Below are 23,482 nucleotides of genomic sequence, written 5' to 3' on the forward strand. Positions count from 1 at the left end.
GTTAGTGTTTGTTTGCTACTCACATTAAGAAAAAAAAATTGTGTGTTCTGAAAGGAGCACGTTGATAATTTTTATAAAAATAGCCAACCTAAAATCTGGTTCAATATTAGTAATGCAATGGTGAGTTAAACATTGAAAAGCTGGGGACAGTCTTCCATTCACCTACCCAAAAACTTGTAAAGCAGAGTGTGGTCTGAAGGTTAGTCAAGAAGCATAGTGTATACTGTGACATTTCAGAACTCTTAAAATCTTTTATTTTAAAGACATTGATTTTAATTATAAATGAAAATTAGTTTGCTAAATGACCTAGAATTTATAGTGACAATGAAGAGAATAGTGTATGAAAATAAAACACATGATCAGTCTTAATTGTGGGGTTTTAGAAAGCCTTCAGTTTCCTTATTTGCACTATCGATGTGATTGGTTTATCAAATGATTAGATTGTTAGAAAGAATGGTTAAAATCTTTAGATTTTTGAGGAAAGACTTATTAAGTATAACATCACTATTTCTTAGGAAGATAATTTCACTTTATAATTAAATGTTTTAATTTCACACAGTTATTAAGGTATAACTTCTGGTTTTATCTCAGAAGAAAAAGTTAATCAACAGGAAGATTAGGATTTAAAAAATAAAGTGTTAAATTGAATAAGCAAATTACAGAAAGAAACCTTTTTTCTGCTTACTTCAACAGCTAAATATGAAAAGATAATATGGTTTGATGACTTATTTTCTATAAATCAGGAGTTCATTTCTCCTTCACCTTGAACTAATAAAAAGTATTTTAAACCATGGCACAGTTATGTCTTTTCAACTAGTATGCATTTAATCCAAGGAAGAAGTTTGTACTCAGATTAAACAGCATATTTTTTAAAGCTCTCTATTAGCTTGCTTAGATATTTAGTATCCATCATTCCAAAGGCAGCAAACAGCAAGAAAAAAGTCATCTACAAACAAATATTCAGAACATTAAAACTACTCTATTTTCCAGACTTTGGAAGCTAACTAGAGAGTATCTCATTCTTTGCAAGATTATAGTAAAGGTACTAACTTAAAAAAAATATGTATGTGTGAGATGTGTGTCATGGGAAAATTTCACAATTGGCTTGTGTAATATGAGGGAAAAAATGGTGTTATTGCAAAATCTTTGTTAGATAGGAACTTGCCTGAACAATTCCACTGTCCTCTTCCCGCTCATGAGGCTCTTGTGAAAATCAGTAGTCATTGCAATGAGCTTGTGAGGAGAAAGATAGCATGGCCCGAGATGGTATCAACACCGGTGGAGAGAAAAAGATTGGTTAGGAGATGTTTAGGAGGGCTTGGCAATTGTTTGGATTCTGTGTGTTTGTTTGGAGTGGGAGGTAAAAATCGAGAGAGAGAGAGAGAGAGAGAGAGAGAGAGAGAGAGAGAGAGAGAGAGACAGAGAGAGAAAGAGACAGAGAGACAGAGAGAGAGAGAGACCCAGAGAGCAGGTAGTAGATGGTCATCAGCTGTAATCAGATGGCCATCTGCTGTGGCTAGGTTGCCATTAGCTGTTACTGGTTAGCCATTAGCCACTAATATAACTGCTGTGGCTACACTAGGGAGTTGGTTGGTTGGCAGAGAAGCGGATTGAAGATCGTGTTGATCCTACTTCCTATGTCTGACCCAGCTGCCAGTGAGACCAGGGTGCAGAAAGATCTCTCATTGGGGTACTGGTGGATGTTTGCTTTTGTGTCTCGACCAGCCGCCATCGAGAATATAATGGTATGACTCTCCCACCTGTGGCTCCGTGGGTGTTCCTTTTCGGCCTCACCATATCCTGCGTTCTTATGCAGTGAGCAGGACCAGAGACCCCACCTGACAATCAGATTTGCATTTTGAGTGACAGTGTGGAGAGAACTTAAGAAGGGTAAATAGACGATGGGCAGCAAGATGGCGTCTGCCAGCAGTGTCGTTCAGGTGGTCAAGCCACATACTCCATTAATAAGATTCCCTGACAGAGGAGACAATCCTAAGCCCAATGTATCAGAAGTGTTGAGATCAACCATCTCACTCTTCTTCAATTTCCCAGCATTCTAAGGGAAGTAAATCACCAGATTGGCTGATGCATCAGGGTCCACCAGACACTGCAGAAGTAATAAAAAGATTACCTCAGAAATACAGAAGGAAATTTGTATCTCAAGAAGAAATCGAATTTATCCAATTTGGAGGTCCAGAATAAGCACTGACAATGTGGGTGGTGTTTGTCATCATAATGAAACAATAGTCTTTACAATAAAGGACTTCGAAAATGAAAAAAAAAAGGGGGGGGGTAAACAATTAGATAGACTATTATAATAGTAACAGTATGAACAAATGGTGACTATTGAGTTAAAGAAGATTTTTAGGAAATATTTATAGGATTTAAATCCAGCTGGATGAAGGCTTGAGGGAAACTGGGCAAGGTTGAAGGATTCTTAGGTTTTTGGTTTCTATAATTGGGTAAATTCCAAGGCCACTGGGAAAGGCAGTACAGGACATAAACCATTTGTTTTCATCGCTTATTAAAAAAATCAGTTGTCTATATTCAATATGAAAAGGAGTTTGGGGAAATAAAATTAGTTTGTTGAGTCTGTGCTTTTTTTCTCAGTAAAGAATTTTTTAACTATTAGAAGTAACAGGGAATCTCAGAGATCACAAATTCCCCTATTTACTTGATCGATGAAAATGCTGAGGTCCAAACACTGAATCATCCATACTGACAATGATAGAGCCAGAGCTACAAAATAATAGTTCTGCCCCCACTCTCAAATTCGTCTTCCGTACTCATTTACCCTCCAGCAATCAGTATATATTCATCACAAAACACATGCTCTTAATAAATGAACAATGTTGGTTGTAACTAATTAACTAATAATATTAGTTACAGATGACCTTTCTAGGAATTGATTTTGCTACTCACCAGATAGAAGATTTAGAAAGTTATTCCAACCAATTCCTTTCGGCTTTTATGCGAATATAATTTTAAAAGTAAATTACTTTTTCTGTACTACTTAAAAACAACAACACATGAATCGATAGGTGATTTGCACTCAGATCAGTTAGTATTTTAATCTGCCTAAAATTGCTCTGTACAGAGTCAGTAAAAATATTTCTAACATTTTTAGCCTTATTGGTTCTCTATAGCTCTCTCACATACACCCTAAGAACACTGCTTGAAATTGCTTCTCAGCCTTTTGGCTAATATCAAGTGAAGAAAACCATTTATTTAGGAATATACCTACAATAAAAATGATAAAAGAAAAAATAATTTTTCAGAAATGTTTATAGATTCTATTCATAATAGTAAAATATTAGAAACATTCTGAATGAATAAGCAAACTATTCTGCATCACCAGAGTAGAACACCGTGTAGTCATTTCAATTAGTATGTGATGACCTATGAGGTATGTAGGGATGTATAAAAAAATTTCATGGGTACCTAAAAGTAAACATGAAATTATAAGTATACAGAAGACATCAATCTAAACATATTGGTGAATGTTTTCGGAAAGGTAACACGTTTACTTAGAGTGGTGCAGACAGATACAGAGTTCTCTGTAGGATAGTTTTGTTTTCTATCTCCTTTTTATCTAGTTGTAGAATAAGAGAAATGTCTTTGTAAAACCTTTCTGCTGCTACAACTTCCAGCAAATATGGAAAACCAGGTAACATGAAAAAAAATCAACTATAAATACCTAGAAAAGTTGGATGCAAGGTGACACCCTTGTACACTGCTTTTCAAAGACTGTGAGCTCTCGGTAATGTAAGGAGCTGTAGTACTGAGTGATTAGTAAGCAGCCTTGCAACTGTAGCATCTCGAGGATGTTTGCCCGCATCAAAAATATAGAGCCTTAGGTTTGCAAAGTCTTGTGGGAAGAAGATGAGGCCAAAATGCTATCCCCTTTCTCTTCTTTGCCACCAGCCCTGGCTGTGGCATTTAGAGGACAGATACCATCTCACTCAGCCACTGATTGCCTTGCTGGCTGGCTCTGGCCTCTTGCTTTCCTCAATGCATTGAGGAAGTAGCAGTCATTAAATAGTTGCTGGAAGCAATTTACTGCAAGATGATTTTCAAATTCTTTCTTTAGTCTAATCTGTGTTATAAAATAGAATCCTGCATCTTCTCTAATGAGCTTTGTTTTAATGAGAAGTTATTTGTATTTTATTTTAATATTTATTGTCTGTACTTACCATTATGTTACTAAATAAAAGTTGTTGTCTGTGTTAATTCTCATATCTTTTCCAAATTTAAAATGGGTCAATACCATGTTCATGAGGTTGTAAAACATAAGAGTTCAAACTGTGCAGTAATAAAGACCTGGGTTTAAACCCTGGTTCTACCATCCATACTAGGTGTGTGATCCAGGCCAAGTTACTTAACCTTTCCAGACTTCAATTTCCATATCTGTATAATGGAATAATATTTGTTCTTTAAAGAATTGTTATCAAGATTAAATAAAATAGTCCCTGAAAAGAATTTAGCATAATGCTTGTCCTATAGCATAGACCAATAATTATTAGCTATTGAAATGAGAGAAAGGAGAAGGGGAGAGAGAGAGAGAGAGAGAGAGAGAGAGAGAGAGAGAGAGAGAGAGATATTCTGGTTAATTCTACAGTGTAAATTATTGGTTTTATTAGATACCCTCCCCAAAAATATCATCAGATTTAACAGGGACAAAAATTTAAATGGCTCCTAAATATCCCTTCTGCTTTTCTGTATCCCAGAATCATAATCACCAGCACTATAATATCATGCACTGGGCACATTTGTTTTTGTTTTTCCTCAGTCTCACTGAGGTATAACTGGCAAATGACATTTTTATATATTCAAGGTGTATAACTTGATGTTTTGATATATGTTTACATTGTGAAATAATCAGCACAATCAATAATTAGCCTGTCTATCATCTCACATAGTTACCATTTTCCTTTTTTTGTTTTTATTTGTTTTTGTGGTGAGAACACTTATGATCTACCCTAGCAAATTTCAAATATACAACAATATGGTGGTGTTAACTGTAGTCACCATGCTGTAGCTTCCCAGAACTTACACATCCTGCATAACTGAAACTTTGTACCCCTTGACCAACATCTCCTCATTTTCCCTCCCCCCAGCTCCTAGCAACCACCATTCAACTCTCTGCATCTATAGTGTAATTTGCATACCATACAACTGACCTCTTCTAAGTGTACAATTAAGTGATTTTTAATAAATTTATAGAGTTGTGCAGTCATCCTCACAATCCAACTTTAAGACATTTCCATCACCTGTAAATGTCCCTATGCGCATTTGCAGTCCAGGGAATATTTGCTTTTGTAAGATATTTGGGAATGGTTTCTATTGTTGTTCCTTATCTTCCTCTATACTTTGATTAGGCAAGGAGTGGATAAAGTCCACGATGGACTTGAGATATTCTTTAGATGGGAGGAATTGGAAGACCTGATTTGGGTGTTAACTCCATCACACCTTCGCAGAGGAGTGAGCATGAAAATACCAGAAGCCAAATTAGGAGAAATAGAACCAGCCAGCCCCTTGGAAGTTGGCGAAGGAAATCAGAGCACATGAATTCAGGGGTAAATGGGAATAGGCCATGGCAGGAAGTGAAACCACACTGGACTTTGTTTATGTAAAGGCCCTATTAGAGTGCTTGGGAAATCTTTATCAGAACAAGAATAGGCCTAAGGTTATATAGAGATAAGTTTAATGGCCAAGAAATTGCAAGTAAGGGCTTGCAAACTAAATAGTGGGATAGTAGGGGCCACTGTGATCAGACTCAGTAAGTAAATTTCCTCTGAGGGCAAGTTGAACCACAATGAATTTGAGGTTTTATCCCTCTTACTTGGCATTCCTGGTCAGAGCTAATAAATGGCAGAATCAGCCTTGTTCGAAACATTGATTCTAGAATTAACATGAAACTAATATGTTTTTAAAAATAGAAGTTTCAAAGATAAAAAGACTGTATAAGCATTTTTTGATTGTATTTTAACTGTGTTTAGCAATTTAGAGTACATGAATATGAATATTATTTAACTATGTGCTTTATTTTTTTTTTATATCTCCTAAATATGACACCCCAGTGACAACATGCACACACTCAGATATGAGCAGGTGTGTGTGTGTGTGTGTGTGTGTGTGTGTGTGTATTCTAATTAATTGATATTAAAGAATTTAAATAAACAAATTAAGTTAAAATGTGTATATGTGCATATATACACTTTGTTTCATCAATAGAAAACTATTATGAAACCAATTTCAATTTTTATTATCTATAATTTGCTCTATTGTATATATCCTATGAACTGGTTTTGTCCAAGCAAATATTTTGTCCTTCTGCTGTTTTTGTCTGATTGATAGTTGACTCAAGTGTCTAAATTCAGTTTAAATTTTAGACCACTATTGAATAGTTTAGCTATATTCTTTTTATCTCGATAATTAAATTATACACATAACCTTCCATTTAAGAAGCTATAACTGTTAAAATATATGACATGTTTAAAGAGTAAGGCCCTGAATAGGTAGATGGAATTTATGTATACTTAAAATTATTTTGTGGTGGCGATATTTTTTTTTTCCGTACCATGATATTTCATCCTGGACACCAACAGTGGCTTTTATTGTGGAAAATGAATCTTTCAGCCTCACTAGGCAAGGTGCTCATCTTTAAAAGACTTAATCAGGAGAACCGATGCCTGCTCTATAACTCCACTCCAACAGAGAGTGACTTAGGAGCAGGGGGCAGGAGTTATGCTTATGTCCCATGATGGTGATTGAAGAATGTGTCGGGGGAGGAGAGGAAGAGGGTAGGGAGTATAGTGGGAGAGAAAAGATGGAAGGATGATGGGAAAGGTGAGGGGAGGCAACGCTGGGAATGAGGTGGGAACCGAAGCATCTTGTGCAAATATAATGATGGAGTACGAAAGTAGCCTTGGAAACCATTCATGAAAATTAGGATAAGTTAGAATAAGAATAGTGAACTTTTTTCAGAGTCCTTGTGCAGAATGATCAAGGGTTTAGAGGGAATCGCAGTCAAAACAGTGACAACAGGCATTTCGGAAAGTGCTCTACTTTCCACCAGCATCAGGATTTCCTGACCTGCTTGTTTCAGATACCACAACGTACTGAAGCCGAATTTCCTGGTGTTGCCAGGGAATCTGCATTCTTAAAAAAATTAATACCTAGGGCCTGTCCCCATCCTCAAGTACCTCTTATGGCTGTTAAAATTTGAGCATAGCTGAACTGGGATAAAAGGAAAGAGCATGTGAGAAATAAATCTTGAAAATGTATGTGTTCAACTCAAATGGAGAAGAGACTAAGGGAATTTGAAGAATAAGAAATGTGTAGGAAAAAAATAATGATAGTAGATAATGTTTGGGAATAAAGTGACAGTGAACCACCAGGAAAGCGTGATGTTACTAAAGAAGGATGACAGTGGTGACATAAATCAAAGAATGCATGGGAGTAAGTGTGTGAGAGGCCAGGAATGACATACTCAGAGAAGACGGTCATGTGAAGAGAAAGATGAGAGACTACACATGGCCTTGAGAACGCTAGCTTTCCAAGAGCTGAGCCGTGGGAGGCCTGTCAGTACCCATAAAATGACACCAGAAAGCATTATAATGACAGAAGAACAGATCAGTGAAAAGGAATCGCAGAGCAGCTACTCCTGACTGCTTTCTGTGTCAGGTCTGTAGGAAGTCCTACTCTGCCCCAGAGCTGCTGGGCGTCCAGCATTGTCTCCACCCTGGCGATGCACCAATATCTTTAAATAATCATCTTCTTTGCAAGGTTGTTTGAGTTACTGAAGACTAGTGGATGGAACTTTGTACCAAGTCTGAGTACAGATGAGTAGGGGACATCCCAGTTCATGGTTTTTGTTAAAGGTCTTAACACACCCCTGCATAAGAGCAGATAAGTCAGAAGGAGACATATATCATTGGCAGAAGCTATTGTTTCCTTTCTCTTTCTCGCCATCATTATTCATCATGTACTTCAATTTTCATTAAAATATACAATAAGTAGTTAATGTGTGTTTTATTTTTCAGTGCCAGCTTCTGACATTTGAAAGTCTACAGTACAAAACTGAGAGCAAATTCTAAGCGTTGCAGACAAACAATGTGTTTCTTCATAAACCTACCCCGGCTTGGCTTCTTGTCCTGTCTTATGAATAGCCCGAGCAACTAAGGACATTTCTTTTAATCACTATGCATAAATAAATAAATAATAGATAGGTAGATGAAATATACATTATATGTTTGTAAGAATATTGTCTCTTTGAGGAAACTGACACTTTCCCCTGAAAATCATTGATGTAAGGAGAGGGCTTCCTGTATGTTAACTTTTCTGAGTGAATGCTACAGTTTGAAAATAAGAAATGGAATGATGGGAGTTTTACTAATTTAGCTGGTAAATATAGAGAAAATATTCAATAAATACTCAACACAGGTTGCAACATATGATGCAAAGTGCTTTGACAGTTGGATGTAAAGGGATGTCAGCAAGCTTTGCAGCAACCATGTGAATGCACCACCCGTGGCTGCTCTTTTCTTTCATTTTGGTGTTTTGCGGTTTTATTCTTTCCATGCTAGAATGCCTCCTTGGTCTTTCCTAATGAAATTGGCCAAAGATTGTTTCCCTCTGTGGAATCCTTACCCCCATAACATGCTTGAACAATTCCTACATGATGGTTGTGAAAGTCAGTAATTGTAACAAGTAATCAACTTTAGATTTTTTTAACAAGTTAAATTAAAAAACCACAAGGAACAAAAAGGGTGGTGATAAAATAGTATGATGACATTTTTTTCTGCTGAAAAAGTCCTTTTTCTAGCCAATAAAATTCCCCATGTGGCCACTTGGCATTGATTTCTCTTATCCCCTTTTCTCAGCTATTAAAATTTACTCCCTTGCTCCAAGTATCGTGGGAGAAAATATAGGTTGTAGAGATTGAATGTTTGCTCTGTGTTAAGCACTCTTTTAGGCACCTCACATGAACGATCATCAGTCTTACCCACCTCTTAGAATTATTTTGATAATTAGTCCCACCTTCCTCATGAGGAAACAGAAGGCTGCCCAAGTCACCTAGCTAGTAAGTGCCAGAGCCAGGATTTATATTCGAATACCCCCATGTATAAAGCTCCACACTGTGTGACCTCAAGTTCATTAGTAACTAATATTAATACTAATCTGCTTTGATGACTAATACTTGATGGATGTAATCATAAAGAATATTCCTAGTGGTTGCATAAGGACTGCATTTATTTTACCAACTCTTAAAAGATATCTTGGTTATTTTACTCAAAAATCTCTTAGGACATCGTAAACATCTCTTGGAACAGTTCAACAGGAAGTAATGATATTTGGAGTTATGTTTATCATTTGCTATCTGATGTTAAGGGCTGCAAATTCTTTCTGCCTCGTGTTTAACTCGCCTTTATCTGTGTTGTTGCAGTACTGGATACCAGTTTATTTACTATTCACCTGAAAACACAGCCAAAGCAAAAGAAGTTCTCAGCAACATCAATCAACTACAACCTCTGATAGCAACCCATGCAGACCTACTGCTTAATTCTGCAAGCCAGCATTCTCCAGACAGCTTGAAGAATTCTTTAAAGATGCTTTCAGAAAAAGTAAGATCCAAATCATCCCTACAGTGGGGAAAACGAAACACCCCTATTCCCATTGGTGTTGCTTTCTGCACACACTGCCTTTCATAGCATCTGCAAGTATAAAATTGACTAAGTTAAAAAGTAAGCTTCAAAGTATTGCCACAGGATCAAAATGAATTGGCCTCAATTCTCTTTCCAAATCTTACTGAGCACTAATTTTTTTTTTTTTCCTAGTAGGAAATGAAACCTACTATTGGTTGGTATATATTTTTTCCTCTCCTGGACATCCTTCGTTTTCTTTGGTTCATGGTCTTATAAAATGAATTAAATTAGATTTTAAAAATTACTTGACTTTCTTCTGGTGATCATCTAATTTTTATGCATGTAAAGCTATACATTTGAATAAGAATGTGACTTCATTTGAACGCAGGACTTTGATGTGGATTCATATCGGGGCAGTGTGGTGTAATTCCTCTGCCTGAATTTCCTTTCAACATTATTTACTGAGAGAAGGTTCTAAAATTGTCCAAAAGTATTCATTATTATCTGAAATATAGTGGGACATTAGCCTTAATTTTTCCAAAGGTGACTTGCACCTTATATACAGAGGGGGAAAGGTAGTGTGGCGGGTCATAGATATTCAACATCAACGTCCATAACTAATTAGAGAAGCTGAGAGAACCAAGATAGAACAAGACAAATTGCAGCTCGATTTTTATGTAAAACCAGATGTCCTGGAGTCAAGTTCCAACACACTCATCCATAGCTTCTGCATTCTGAGGACACCTTGCCATTTATTATGAGATATTTCCAATAAATATGCCCTTGAAGAAACTGACCAAATAAAATTCTTGTGGTATTATTTTACAATCAAATAGCAATATAGTTCTTCAGGACCCTGAAGAACAGATAATAGGAACCTGAATACTACATATGTATATATTTTTGATTCAGATATGCTAATGTGTAATAATAATAATACCTTGAACTTTTTTAACATTTTAGTTTACAATGTACATTATCGCATATTTTTCTCATAGGATATAACTTAATATCTGTTTTCATTAAAAATCAGCTAATATCTATTCAGAAAGGTCAAATGAATTGTCTAATAAACTAAAAAGTGAACAATTATAACCTAAGAGCTCCAGTTCAAAATGCAGCATCCTCTCCGTGTCAGAACAGGTGTCTCCATCATGACAAGAAAGGGAAAAATTGACCCAAATTTCACAAGTACCAATGTTGTCAAATATTATGCTAGGAGCTTCATGACTGATGTTATTTCATATAATCTTCCAGCGGCGGGTGCATATTATCTGCATGTCACAAAGAAAAAGATTGACGCTCAGAGAAGTTAAGAAACGTGCAAAAATCATGTGGCTAGAGTCAAACCCAGGATTCCGAAAAAACCAGGGTTTACATCTGGGTCTGGTTGACTCTGGTGTGGAAACTTTCTGGTATCCTCGGTGTAATATATGTGTTTTGACACTTCCTTAAAAAATAAAAATAGATCAACTCCTCAGCAACACTTAAGTATTCCAGTAGTCAATGGATATGTCTAATAATAAATATGTTGTGGCCAGGATAAAGGACAAAAAGAGGAGAGTTGCACCCAGTAAAACAGTTTCATTTTGGTACATTTCTGTTTTGGATTTGTAGATGAGGTGAAGTTTTCTGGATTCACCTAAGTACTAAATATGAGCAAATACCATGTTTCCCCCAAAATAAGACCAGGTCTTATATTACTTTTTGCTCTAAAAGACGCATTTAGGGCTTGTGTTCAGGGGATGTCATCCTGAAAAATCATGCTAGGACTTATTTTCCAGTTAGGTCTTATTTTCGGGGAAACACAGTAGCACGTCACTGCAGTGATCACAGAGCAGGGTTTATTGGGCAGGAACTTCCTGTGTATTTGGCAGGGACTCGTCATTTCAAATGTATCATTTACAACTTGCTGCAGTGATTTGGGTAGGGGGACAGGGCATGTACTTTCTCCTCCTTTAATTCAGCAGTGCTCCAACTGTTCCCCTATATTTTTCTACTGCATATACTAATAAATCTGTCAGCCCTTGAAATCAGGAGGATCTTTTTAAAGTTAAGTTTGCCAGGTACGCCTGGAATTTCAAAGAATTCTCTGAAGTAACAGAGTTTTGCGTAGTCTGTGAAGACAGTGCTCATGGTTTAAAATAAAACATGATCCAAAAATTTAGCATAAAGGGTAAATAGTTGTAAATAGTTGTAGTGCTATCTTACATTTTAGTATAATTTAATATTAGCACAATCTAGCTTAAAAACTTTTAAGATCAGGGTCTTACACACTGGATTAGAGAATAAAAATCCTTTCTTCACTGATAATCTCGTTTCTTTTATTGAATCTGAACTGGTATGTTTGGAACATAAGTACTTGAGTTGTTTTCTTAGGGATTCATTTATATAGGATATTCAGTATATAATAGGAATTTGTTATTCCCATTTATCAGAGAACTCTGAAGGTCATATAGTCCTTGAGCAGCCGAATGTGGGAGAATTCCACACAGTCTGCTGTGGTAGACTGGGGAGCTGGGGAAAGCTGAGGGAAGCCCATGGGTCGTAGGGAAGGAGGCATTCAATTCTGTAATGAGATGGCGTCTCTCCTCTTAGGTAAGCTATTGCATCTAGAGATAATAGCAATGAATGCATCATCACTTAAATATATACTCAGAATCGGGGGGAAATGGAAGGGGCAACAGAGAAATATAACTCACCAATAGGACATAGTCAGAGTCTCAGACAAAGCAATATTTGTAGATCCAAAGGAAATTCATGTTATCTCTGTTGCTGCTGATAACCAAACCACAGGACTAAGACTCCCCAGGAAAATAATATCCTGCTAAATGTGTACTGATGGAAGAAACAAGCAAACAAACAAAACCCCACAATTTATAAAAAAGTAAAACTGTTTAGTGAATGCATACTATTTGGGGGCACAAAACTCAATAAGACACAGGCTCGGTCTTCCCAAGAGAGTCAAGTTTCTTGATGATAATGGTTACGATGCTAATGATGATGATAATAGCTAGTATTTATTGGAAGTTTACTAATTTTGAGATACTATTATAAGGTCTTAACTGTTCACAAGTTCATGAGAGGGTACCAAAATTTTCAACATTTAATCTTCCTAATTCTGTGCAGTAGGTACTTTTAATATTCTCACTTTATACAGTAAAGGAAACTGAGGTACAGAATGTATATAATGAGCCAAAAATCACCCACCTTGTGCATCTGGCTCCAGATTCTGTGAACTTAACCACTATACTATATGAGGTATCAAAAAACACGGTGAATGTTTAAATAAAAAAAATTATTACAGTAAAAGACACATTGCCGTTAATCCCCCTCAAAATAGTCCCCCTTGCTTCGAACACACTTATCCCATCATTCTCGCTACTTTCTGAAGTAGTTCTGGAAGTTCTCTTTCGTGAGTGTCTTTACTCCATTCTCTATCATGACAACGCTCCATGTCACACATAGCTTCTTGTATATGGCAATTTCTGTCAAATAAAACCATTATGGTGTGTTCACATCCACCTTTTTCACCGATCTGGCACTGTGCAACTTCTGGCTCTTCCCCAAAGTCAAAATAACCATGAAAGGTAAATGTTTTGAATCAATTCAGGACATCAGGGCAGTGACGACAGTGCATCTAAAGACACTCACAAAAGAGGATTTCCAGAACAGCTTCAGAAAGTGGCAAGAATGATGGAATACATGAGTTCAAAGCCAGGGAGAGTATTTTGCGAGAAGTTAATGGAAATATGTCTTTTACTATAAAAATGTTTTTTAAATTAAACATTCACAATATTTTTTGACCACACCTCGTATTGTCAAATGTCCCATGAGTGCTAAGATGGGCACTATATAGAAGTAAGGAAACAAGTGGGGAGGTGGGGTGGGGGTGTGGAGGACATAACTGAAATTTCATGAGAAAAAGTTGTCTATAAATGTTTCATGGCCTAAAGTGCACAAACTAAATTAAATTATTCTAATACTTCCATTCTTAGTATATCTCCTGATGGATAACTAGGCTTGTTTGCTACATGTTAGTTTATGAAAATATTTAATTTTTTTTAATCTTATGATATAGGGTCATTACAAAGGCATACTCTGAGTTTATCCGAATGGTTTCAACAGACAAAGCATAGGCCAACTTTCTAACATAAGATGTGAAAGGTTAATAATAAAGTTGGATAAAAATGCATTTTCCTTTTCCCTAGACTAATAGTGTGCAAATCTGTGGGAAGGGGGGAGGGAGGGAGGGAGGGAGGGAGGGAGGGAGGGAGGGAGGGAGGGAGGGAGAAAAGAAGGGAGAGAAGGAAAGAAAGGGATAATGTAAGAAAATACAAACTAAAAAAATATATTGCATTCTTCATTCTACAGAGATTTACAGACCTTGTTGAGATAGTCATCATTCTCTTGCTCATCAAAAAGCAATAGTGAGCACCTAATTGTGTGTGGTAGTATACTCGATGCTATAGAATTAATGAATTAATGCTACGTAGACTTGGTCCTTAACTTTTACAACTTAAGTGGTTTTTAAAAGAATGGAGTACCTTAGCATATTAGAATTGTGAAATGGTAAACAACAACAAAAAGGATTTTGTCACAATTCCTAGTCAAGTTCAGCTTTAACATAGTATACCAAAGCCTTCTAATGTATTCAAATAAAAGTAACAGCATTTTCTAAAACTTAATTCAGGATTTTCTTAAATGCCCTATTTTCCTTAATAAAGATGCCAGGAAGTCAGTATGTTAAGTTGAAGATACTCCTACAGAGCTGAGAAGGAATTTCTATTTGTTTATTCACTTTAATCACTCTTAGTTTTACATAGATGTATGTGTTCTAAGGAATTTGAAAAGAACTGGTATAAATGATGGTGTAACCTCAGAATAGAACTTCTTTTTCTCTTTTTTGTTCAGACTCTCCCTCATATGGTAAATATTTAACTGATGAAATAAGTAATATTATCTAGAAAACAAAACTGTGTTCATTAGAATCATAAATAATTGGAAAAGTAAAGATAAGAAAGAAAAATCATATTAAAAATGAGACTTGTCCACTAAAATACATGGAATTAGAACGTCTTGTTTCTGGCCATGATGGAGTAACATGGATCCTCTCACCTGAAAAAACAGGAAAACTGAACAAAATGTTTCAAATAATTAATTTGTAGGCGTTGGAAAATAGGCAGCATGGAAAGATAACAAAATGATGTGATTTTTATGATCATCTAGCTTACTCCCTGGTGGCAGTTTCCAGGCTGTCACCCAGGTGTGGGGAGCCACACAGTAATTTCTCAAGTTGAGGAGATAGAGATTGGAATTTGGGAATGCCAAGATGGCTGGACTTCACAGAATGCAGTACCAGAAAGGAGGGAGCTTCACACACAGAGAGCTTTGGAGATCTATAAATGGGTACTTTTAAATCTTTAAGTACTGATATATGTATGCATAAGAGTAAACTACCCAAAAGCAGGGAAAGAAATACCAGAAATAAGCAGGCAAAATCCCTGCTGGCCACACTGATCTGGGAATAGCTGATCTTCCCACCAGCAGAGGAAAAGACTTTGTAACACATACAGCATATGTAGAGCCCTCAAAAGGATGTGGCCCCCGTAGTGGGAATAAATCAGTCTTGATTAAAGGCTACTCTGATTCCACTCTAACAGGCTTAAAAATAAGTCTTGTAAAAGGACCTTACCAATTCCAAGTAACATAACTTCACATCAGAACAAAATCCAACATTATTTAAAGAATACAATAAAATCCAGCAACCAAGAATGGAAAATACAAAATAGCATTTAATAAGTATATAGCAAGCATTCAATGAAGAAGAAATTATGACTCCTAACCTGAAGAAAAATTAAGCAATAGAAACAGACCCAAAATGAGAAATGATACAGCTAGTAGATAGATGAATAGGATGAGGAGAAAAATGGAAGATTAACAAAATCACAAAGAACTCAGAAAAGTGTTAAATACAATTTCTGAAATAGTATGTACTGGGTGGAATTAGCAGGTTGGTTACTTTGTAGTGAACTTGTAAACTCAGCATTCATTCAAAGGAAGCACAGAACAAAAGACTGTAAAAGATAAACCACAACATGAATGACTTATAGGAAAATACCAAGAAATCTAACATACGTGTAATTAAAGTCCCAGAAGAAAAGAAGAGGGGAACAGAAAAATACTGCTGAAATGGTCACCAAAATTTTGTCAAACAATGAATCTACAGATTCATGGAGCAAAACGTACTCCAGCAGAATAAACATTTAAAAATAAATAAATAAATAAATACATAATTATCAAGTTGCTGAGAAATAGATAAAAAAGAAAACTGTGAAGCACCAGGAAAGAAGAAAAAAGACACGTTAGGTGCAAAGGAACACAGATGAGAATTATAACAGACTTCTTATTAGACACTATGCAAACCAGAAGACAGTGGAGTGATATCTTCAAAATACTGACATACATTAAAAGGTATTCCAGATCTACAAAAGATGTCTGGAAAATAACGGCAAAGACTATTTTAGACAAATAAAATCAAATTTAATAGCAGACTTATAACAAATTTTAAAGGAAAATCTTAGGCAAAAGGAAATGATACCATGGAAAATTTGGAGCTACACAAAAGAATAGAGTGCCAGGAATGGTAAATATGTGGACAGAATAAAAAATCCAAATGTTTAATTTACTTAAACATATTTACTCTTTAAAAAATACCAATTCATTACAATGTTTGTAACATACTGGTATAAGTATAGACATGTAGATCAAATGAAATGGAATCTGGGAGATTCTAGAAAGTAGGGATTCTAAAGTATCTAGAAATAGATCCATACATACACATTTAAATAACTTCACACAGAAGTGCAAAGGAAATGTATTGGGGAAAGGATATCTTTTTAACATATAATGCAGAACAATTGGATGGATATCCATAGGCAAAATAAATGAACTTTGATCTTTACCTTACATATATATAAAATTATTTAAAAGTGGAATATAGACCTTAATATACACGCTAAAAGAAAAAAATCAAACAAACTTTTAGAATACAAGATAGGAGAAACATTTTTGCTGTCTTGGGTTAGGCAAAGATTTCTTAGATAGGACACAAAAAGCATGACCCAAAACAAAGAAAACAAATGATATGTAAGACTTCACCAAATTTAAAATTTCATTAAAGTTTTCAAAAGACACTATGAAGAAAATGAAAAGGAAAGTCATGGGCCAGGAGAAAGTATTTCTAAAATATTTATCTGACAAAAGACTTGTATCAGAATATATAAAGTGTTCCTACAACTTAATAAGACAAACGACTCAATTAAAAATGGGCAAATATGTTGAAAAGACATTTCACCAAAGATGGTTGGCAAATAAGGACGTGAAAAGATGTTCATCGTCCTTTGTTATTTGGAAATGAAAATATAAGTTAAAATGTGGTACAGCTAACAACCCACTAGAATAGCTAAGATCAAAATGAATGAGCTTATGAAGAGTTGGGGAGGATATGGGACAGCTAGAACTTTCATATATCACTGATGGGGACACCATTATTTGCACATTTGGGAAAACTGTTCAACAGTATCTCAAGTTTTAAAAAATGTGATCTAGTCATTTCATTCCTAGTTATTTACCCAAGAGAATGTCTGTTCTGTAGGTACCAAGAAGTTTGTTGTGTATGGAAGGACTGGAGGCATGCTCTGTGAAATTCTCCTCGATAGCAATAGGTAGGGTGAGCTAGGACAGAGGATTTGAATTATTGAATTATTGAGCATCGCAAACTGTCAGCATTGTTCCTTGGGGAGCTTGCTAAAAGGAGCTTGGGGAGCTGCAGCAGATTTTGATGCAGCAGTTCTAACCTGGGACTCCGAACTCTGGATTTTAACACCGGTGGCCTTGGTTAACACCCTGGGAAAAAAAAGAGAAATTAAAGTATATCAGCTGGTAAGGAAACTATGGAAATTACCCACATGGAATATAGAAAGGATCTTAACTGGGATTAACTGTGGGAATGTAAAGTAAGGGTCAATCTTTGACATTGTTAAAAAGGTATAGCTAGTAGAAATTGATCACTAATTCAAAAGACAAGTGTTATTACAGATGATCCAGATGTTTGGATTCTGAGTTGCTGGATAGTAATGATATCACTTAGATGGAAGAGTGGGGAAAACACATTTATTACAAAAAAAATTTTTTTGAAATCAGGCTGGGACTTCTAAACTCAAAAGACTTTCAAGTGAAAACAGTTGACAGTGCTGGTCCAAGAGGTGGGTAGAAATGAATTTTAAAGACCGTGGCGCATAAATGATACTTGGAGTTATGGAAGAAGAGGTTACATTACCAATGGAAAAAAATACTTTAAAGAAAGTAGTTTAAGGTTCCTTAGGGTCCCCTGAGTGATCAGGGGATTATGAATCAACAAAGGAAACTGAAAAGGTCAGTCAAAAAGGAGAAGCATAAATAGCAGAGTGCACTTTACAGTTTACAATGAACTCCCAGAAGGGTTTCACAGGTAGGCCTTATAATTTTGTACAAACTGGGAAAAAGTGGTTGTGTGATTTATCCGAGGTCAAGAGAATAATTTATATGAGCTACCCAGATGTCAGATAACTCTTGGCTGAAAGTTCAATGTTCTTTCCTTCAGGGAATGTTATGTGTTATATAATATGGGATATGTAAATATACATCAGTACACCAAAGTCAGAGCATAGCATTATTGCCCTATGAAATAATTAAGCATATCAAATTTAAAAATAAAGAAGATGTTTTCTTGCCATCTATATGACTACTAAAATTATAATCACTTGTTTATGACATTGGCTATTTCTGTACTGTGCGTGGGATTAGGCATAGCTTTGAATTTTTTCAGTGACAATAAAGAGATTCTAGATAGAATGGGGCTTTGCTTAATTTGCTGAGTTCTCTGCTTTGAAAGAGTGGTTTTCAATGAACATATCCTAACTATTCCTCTGCCATTAATATTCAGGAAACTGGGAAATTCATTCCCAGGAGAAGTACTTTTTAGTATTTTAATACTTGCAGATAATTCTGTAAGTTACTTTGGAAAGTGAATGTATGAGAATATGGATTGGAGAGATGTCAGTAAGGCAAGAAAGCATTTCATTTTTCTGATAACATTTCTCTCTTTAATATCAAACAAATGAAATCGATCTGCCTTTGTTCAATGTATGCTTTTTAGTACAGTATTACACTGGTATTTTAAATGAATTGTGTTGCCTACCCGTACAGTAACATTTAGACAATTTTTTTTTTTTTTTTTTTTTGCATTTTCTGTAGTGTGAGCTGAGTCAGAAAAGGAAAAAGGTTTTCAGAACTATGACTCGACAGGCAACTCAGAGACATGCTCGTATCCTTGCCATGACTTTTAACTTCCTGGTACCATCTCACTTGCAAGCACAGCAACATACAGATGAGTCAGGATTCACCAACTATATTAATCTCTTCAAGCTGATTTATTTTGACTATAAAACATCAGATTCTACACTGATCTACATTTTACTAAGTAATGTGGTCAAGAAAATTAAGATTTTTCCAGATCACGTGGTGGAATTTTTTTAATTTTCTAAAAGAATGTGATTTCTATGCAAAGGATCTAGGTGAGCTAGAGAGTTTCCAAGGTGTCAGATAAATGTTTCAGTATAGATCCAAAGTAAAAGATCAGCAATTATTGCATTTAAGATTTCGTGTATTATATTCAGCTACCCCCCCAAAAAAAAACTTCAGGGTTTTAAAACTGTAATAATCTACTGTATTATCTCCCATATCTTGGTAATAAATCACCGCAAATAAGATTTGAATAAATGAAGTAGAATCTCTGTGTGTGCATGCTATGGGAAGCAAATGATTACAATTATAAGAACCGTAGAAGATTTCATTAGGTGTGATACTCAGCTACATAGTAATAATGTGAATGTTAGGGAGACTGGAGCTGTAGTAGCAGGAATTCAAAGAAGGCAAGCTGTTTTGCTTTAAAAATGAATCAAAAGATTTTATTGAATCTATCAACAGAGAAACAGTTCAGTTAAGCTGAATGGAAATAAATTCACATTTTTAATACTTAAATTCACATCAGTGGACACATGCATGTTATATGGAAAATTATGTAAACAACACATTTCCCCATTTTGCTATAACGATACTGACTTGTCTGAGTAGTGTCTAGCCAACTTTTCCATCAGTTGTTGTTGTTTTTTAATAAAAATGCTGTCTTTTGATTTCCTAATTTTTATCAAAATATTTCCCAACATTTTATTCTTATATATTTCTCATACTTCTTACTATTTACCTTGAACGTGACTTCAATATAACTAATAGATTAAAAAAGGGTTGTGGGTTTTTTTTTATGTTTTCTCCAATAAAGTTTAACAGTGAAGATAGTTACATGGGCAATTGTGGACACAATTAATTATGAGTGCTGGTAGCTATTCAAAACACTTGAGGAGTTGGGTTGGGAAGAAGGGGAAGAAAGACAAAAACAATTAGTCTGCTAGTGGCTGGTAGGTAGTATAGAGTAAGGGAAGAAGCTACTGGATTTGTTAGAAAACAGGATCTGTTCCATGTGTGCTGCCAATAAGCCGACTGCCCTCGGAGAGGTCACCACACTTCTTTTTTGGTCTCCTTATCTACTTTAAGGTCCCTTCCTGTAGTAGAATTTTATGATCTATTGCAAAGAAGTAACTATGCAGATAGGACATTATTGTATGAGTCACTTGTTTCGCACATGGTTTAATTGGTTTTCTTTAATTGCATGATTTAGAGACAATTTAGTAACCACACGTTTGGCATTGTACTGTTGACTGCGTGTGGAGAGTACACCAATAAATGATTACCTTGAGTTACAGCTTTACCTCCAAGAGTGTCTCATTAAATGGTGATTCTATTATCTGCTATTGAAAATAATGCTATGAGTTAAAGGGCCCCTTCCTAACAGATTACAAAATATGAATATGATAACAATATCGGTCAATGCTTGAGTTATTTCTCTGCTCTTGAAACAGATTGTTAGGCCACGTGCCTGTTAAGTGTACTATAACACAGAAAATCAATTACTGAACCCTCCAGTATTACAGGGTGAAGCTACTAAACATTTCATCAGGAAATTGCAAAGGACAGCTGTAAAGTTCTTTATTGTTGAGAAGCCATCGTTACTCTAGTACTTACTAGGTATTTACCATCAGCTTGTAAAATCTACAGTGGCAAGTTTTACAGTAACCTCGTTAACACTGAGCATTACTGAAACCATTTGGTGGAGGAGACAGCTAGAGGGTGATAATAAGAATAAAAGCCAAATGTTTTCATGGGGAAGACTGCCTATATCCTGTCTACTGTTGGCATCTGTCCAGGCTGCTGAAAAGAGAAAAGTCTCCTGCCTCTAGTTTCTTTTTGAAGACATGTCTTTCTTTCTTTGGCCTTTACCTCTGTTTAAAATGGAGAATAGCCATAGTCCGATCACATCTTCTTTTAAGGTATATTTGGAATGACTTGAAAGGTAGATGGTATTCAGAGGATTATCCCCAGTGAAGTCCATCTCCACAGACAGGATGTGGAACTGAAGGAAAGGGGGCCAAGAACACAGACGGTGCTGACAGTGTACTTAGAATCTCGCTATTAACTTTAGAGCAGGAGGACGTGGCCTTGGCAGCGTCCCAGAACCGAACTGTGTTCCCCTGGTTGGTGTAAACCATTCCTTCTGTCTGTTTCCACCAACCGTGCCACTGAAGTACCGACAAATCTGCAGCTGAGCTTTCCCTAGCGCTGTGCTGAGATGCCTACCATGGTGTTTCTAATCTTTGTCAATTTCTTTCCAGACAGAGCTTTTTGTACATGCCTTTAAGGATCAGCTGGTGAGAAGCGCTCTTTTAGCACTTTACACTGCCAGGCCAGGAGGCGTCCTGAACAAGCCACCCTCTCCTAAAAACAGCACGGAGGAGAGCTGTCCCCAGGACCCACCCCCGCCAATGAGGAGGCAGGACTCCATACCCCATCATTCAGACTACGATGAGGAAGAGTGGGTGAGTCTCTTCACATTGTTTGCCTCCCAACGTTCAGTCCTGAGAAGGAAAGCCAGAATGATAAGAATCTCTGCTTTTCATCAAAACAAGGTGGAAAGCCATCACAATACAAATTGTGGCTATACAGACCACATTTTTCCTTAGGGGCAAATTATAAATGGAAGTTTTATTCCTGATCGCATTTTTTTGACATAAAAATTTATTTGCTGTCAAATAAATCATATATACATAACCAAGAATATGCCATCAAAGCAAAGATGTCACAATTGCAAGACTATAATGCTTTTTTTCTTATTTATTGCCAAGGTAATATAATCCATTAAAATTGTTTTTTAGAAAGAGTCAGAAATTATCCATAATGCACTACTTGAATGCAACAAGTATTTTCATTGTGGCAATCCAGTGTTTTATTTCTGGGCACACTGCAGATTTTATTAACATTTAAATGGCTGTGGACATCGAGATCTCTTAAATCCCTCTCATTCATGATTCTATGATTTAAAATATGTTGCTTCAGGTCCTCTAAAATTGGCAGAAGCATAGCCACATAAAAGCATCTGAAAAAAGAGCTAGTAAAGCCAGGTAAACAAAAGAAGCCAGGGTGGATTGGAACTCTAGTTGGTCAGAATAAGACAGAAGAAATGTGAAAGTGAGGGGGAACAGGGTGTTTGTTATTCCTGAGTCAATACCTGTTAATTATCCAAGGTCTCTGTAAGTCCTACGCAGACACAGAAGGAAACTCTCTACAGTATCATGTTTAACCAAGAATATGTATGCTAGCTGTATTCGATGTTAAACAGTTAACAATTACTTTTCCTGCCACCCTAAAATTTAAAAATGCTCAGGGAGTAAATTATTTGAAAGGCCCAGATCTCTCAAGAAAAAATTGCAGTCTGAAGGACCATGAAGTGATGCCTGCTCTTTCTTCTGATAAAATTTCTATCACAGGAAAAACAGAGCCGGGTTCCAAGAGGTAAATGCTGAATAAGTGTTTGTTGTTGCTGATTAAGATTGCATTTCTCTCACTGAAGCATTTTCAAAAGAGCAAATCTAATATTTCTCCCTTTTACCTCACCTTCTTCAATTTATTCACAGCTCCGAGGCGTTCGCACCTCTTAACCTCTCTGAAGTTCAATTTTCTCAATTGTAGAGTGAAAATAACAGCAGCTGTTCTGCTTCGCTCTTAGGGTGGTCGTGAGATTAATGATGTACCTGGGTGATAATGCTCCGTTACCTGGAGAGGCCTGGGCACATGCATCGGATGACTTTAGTATTATTGCTGTATGTTTTCCTTTTCAGGATATGTAGATTATATAATCTTACTATGAGGATCAATACGATCCCTTGAGGGAAATGGGAAAAATCGATTTCTCATAAAATGAGTATTGTGAATTTTAAGAATTTAGGTAAATGCAGAAAAGAATTTGTATTTCATTTCACCAAACATAAAGCATTCAACTTTTGACAAACAACCACCATTTTATATTAAATCAAGTGAGAATTTTCGAATTGGGTGTCTCTTGTTTTCATAATTTTTCCCTTACTGTGTTATGCAAACCCTCCCCACACCTCACCTTCCTCCTGCTACGCAAAATGTCCCTCTCCTTCCCTCCTTCCTTATTTCCTTTTCTTCAGGTAATTTTGAGACTTCTAAATCGTAGGTGTTCCAGATGTGAAGGGAAGGAACACTAGGTCTTTTTAGGTCCTAGAGCTCAGAGTCTAGTTGTAGATAAAAACATGTTAAGAAATAGCTACAAAATGTTGTGACATTTTGTACAAAGGATGGAGAGAGACAGATGGTAG

At 36.1% G+C, this 23,482-nt stretch overlaps 1 protein-coding gene and 1 pseudogene across 9 annotated transcripts in view; both read left to right on the top strand.

The window, feature by feature from the left end:
• INPP4B (inositol polyphosphate-4-phosphatase type II B) overlaps window positions 1-23,482 on the top strand; it is a 609,854-nt gene that overhangs the window by 496,966 nt on the left and 89,406 nt on the right. For all 9 annotated transcript variants that reach the window (XM_074338474.1, XM_074338478.1, XM_019730779.2 and 6 more), the window contains 2 exons: window positions 9,449-9,626; window positions 21,476-21,679. In XM_074338474.1, the coding sequence (XP_074194575.1) occupies window positions 9,449-9,626; window positions 21,476-21,679 (382 nt within the window). The remainder of the gene's footprint in view (window positions 1-9,448; window positions 9,627-21,475; window positions 21,680-23,482) is intronic.
• Window positions 1,843-2,278, top strand: LOC109446924 (alpha-ketoglutarate dehydrogenase component 4; annotated as a pseudogene).

Source organism: Rhinolophus sinicus, linkage group LG07 (assembly GCF_036562045.2).
Source record: "Rhinolophus sinicus isolate RSC01 linkage group LG07, ASM3656204v1, whole genome shotgun sequence".
Lineage (NCBI taxonomy): Eukaryota > Metazoa > Chordata > Mammalia > Chiroptera > Rhinolophidae > Rhinolophus > Rhinolophus sinicus.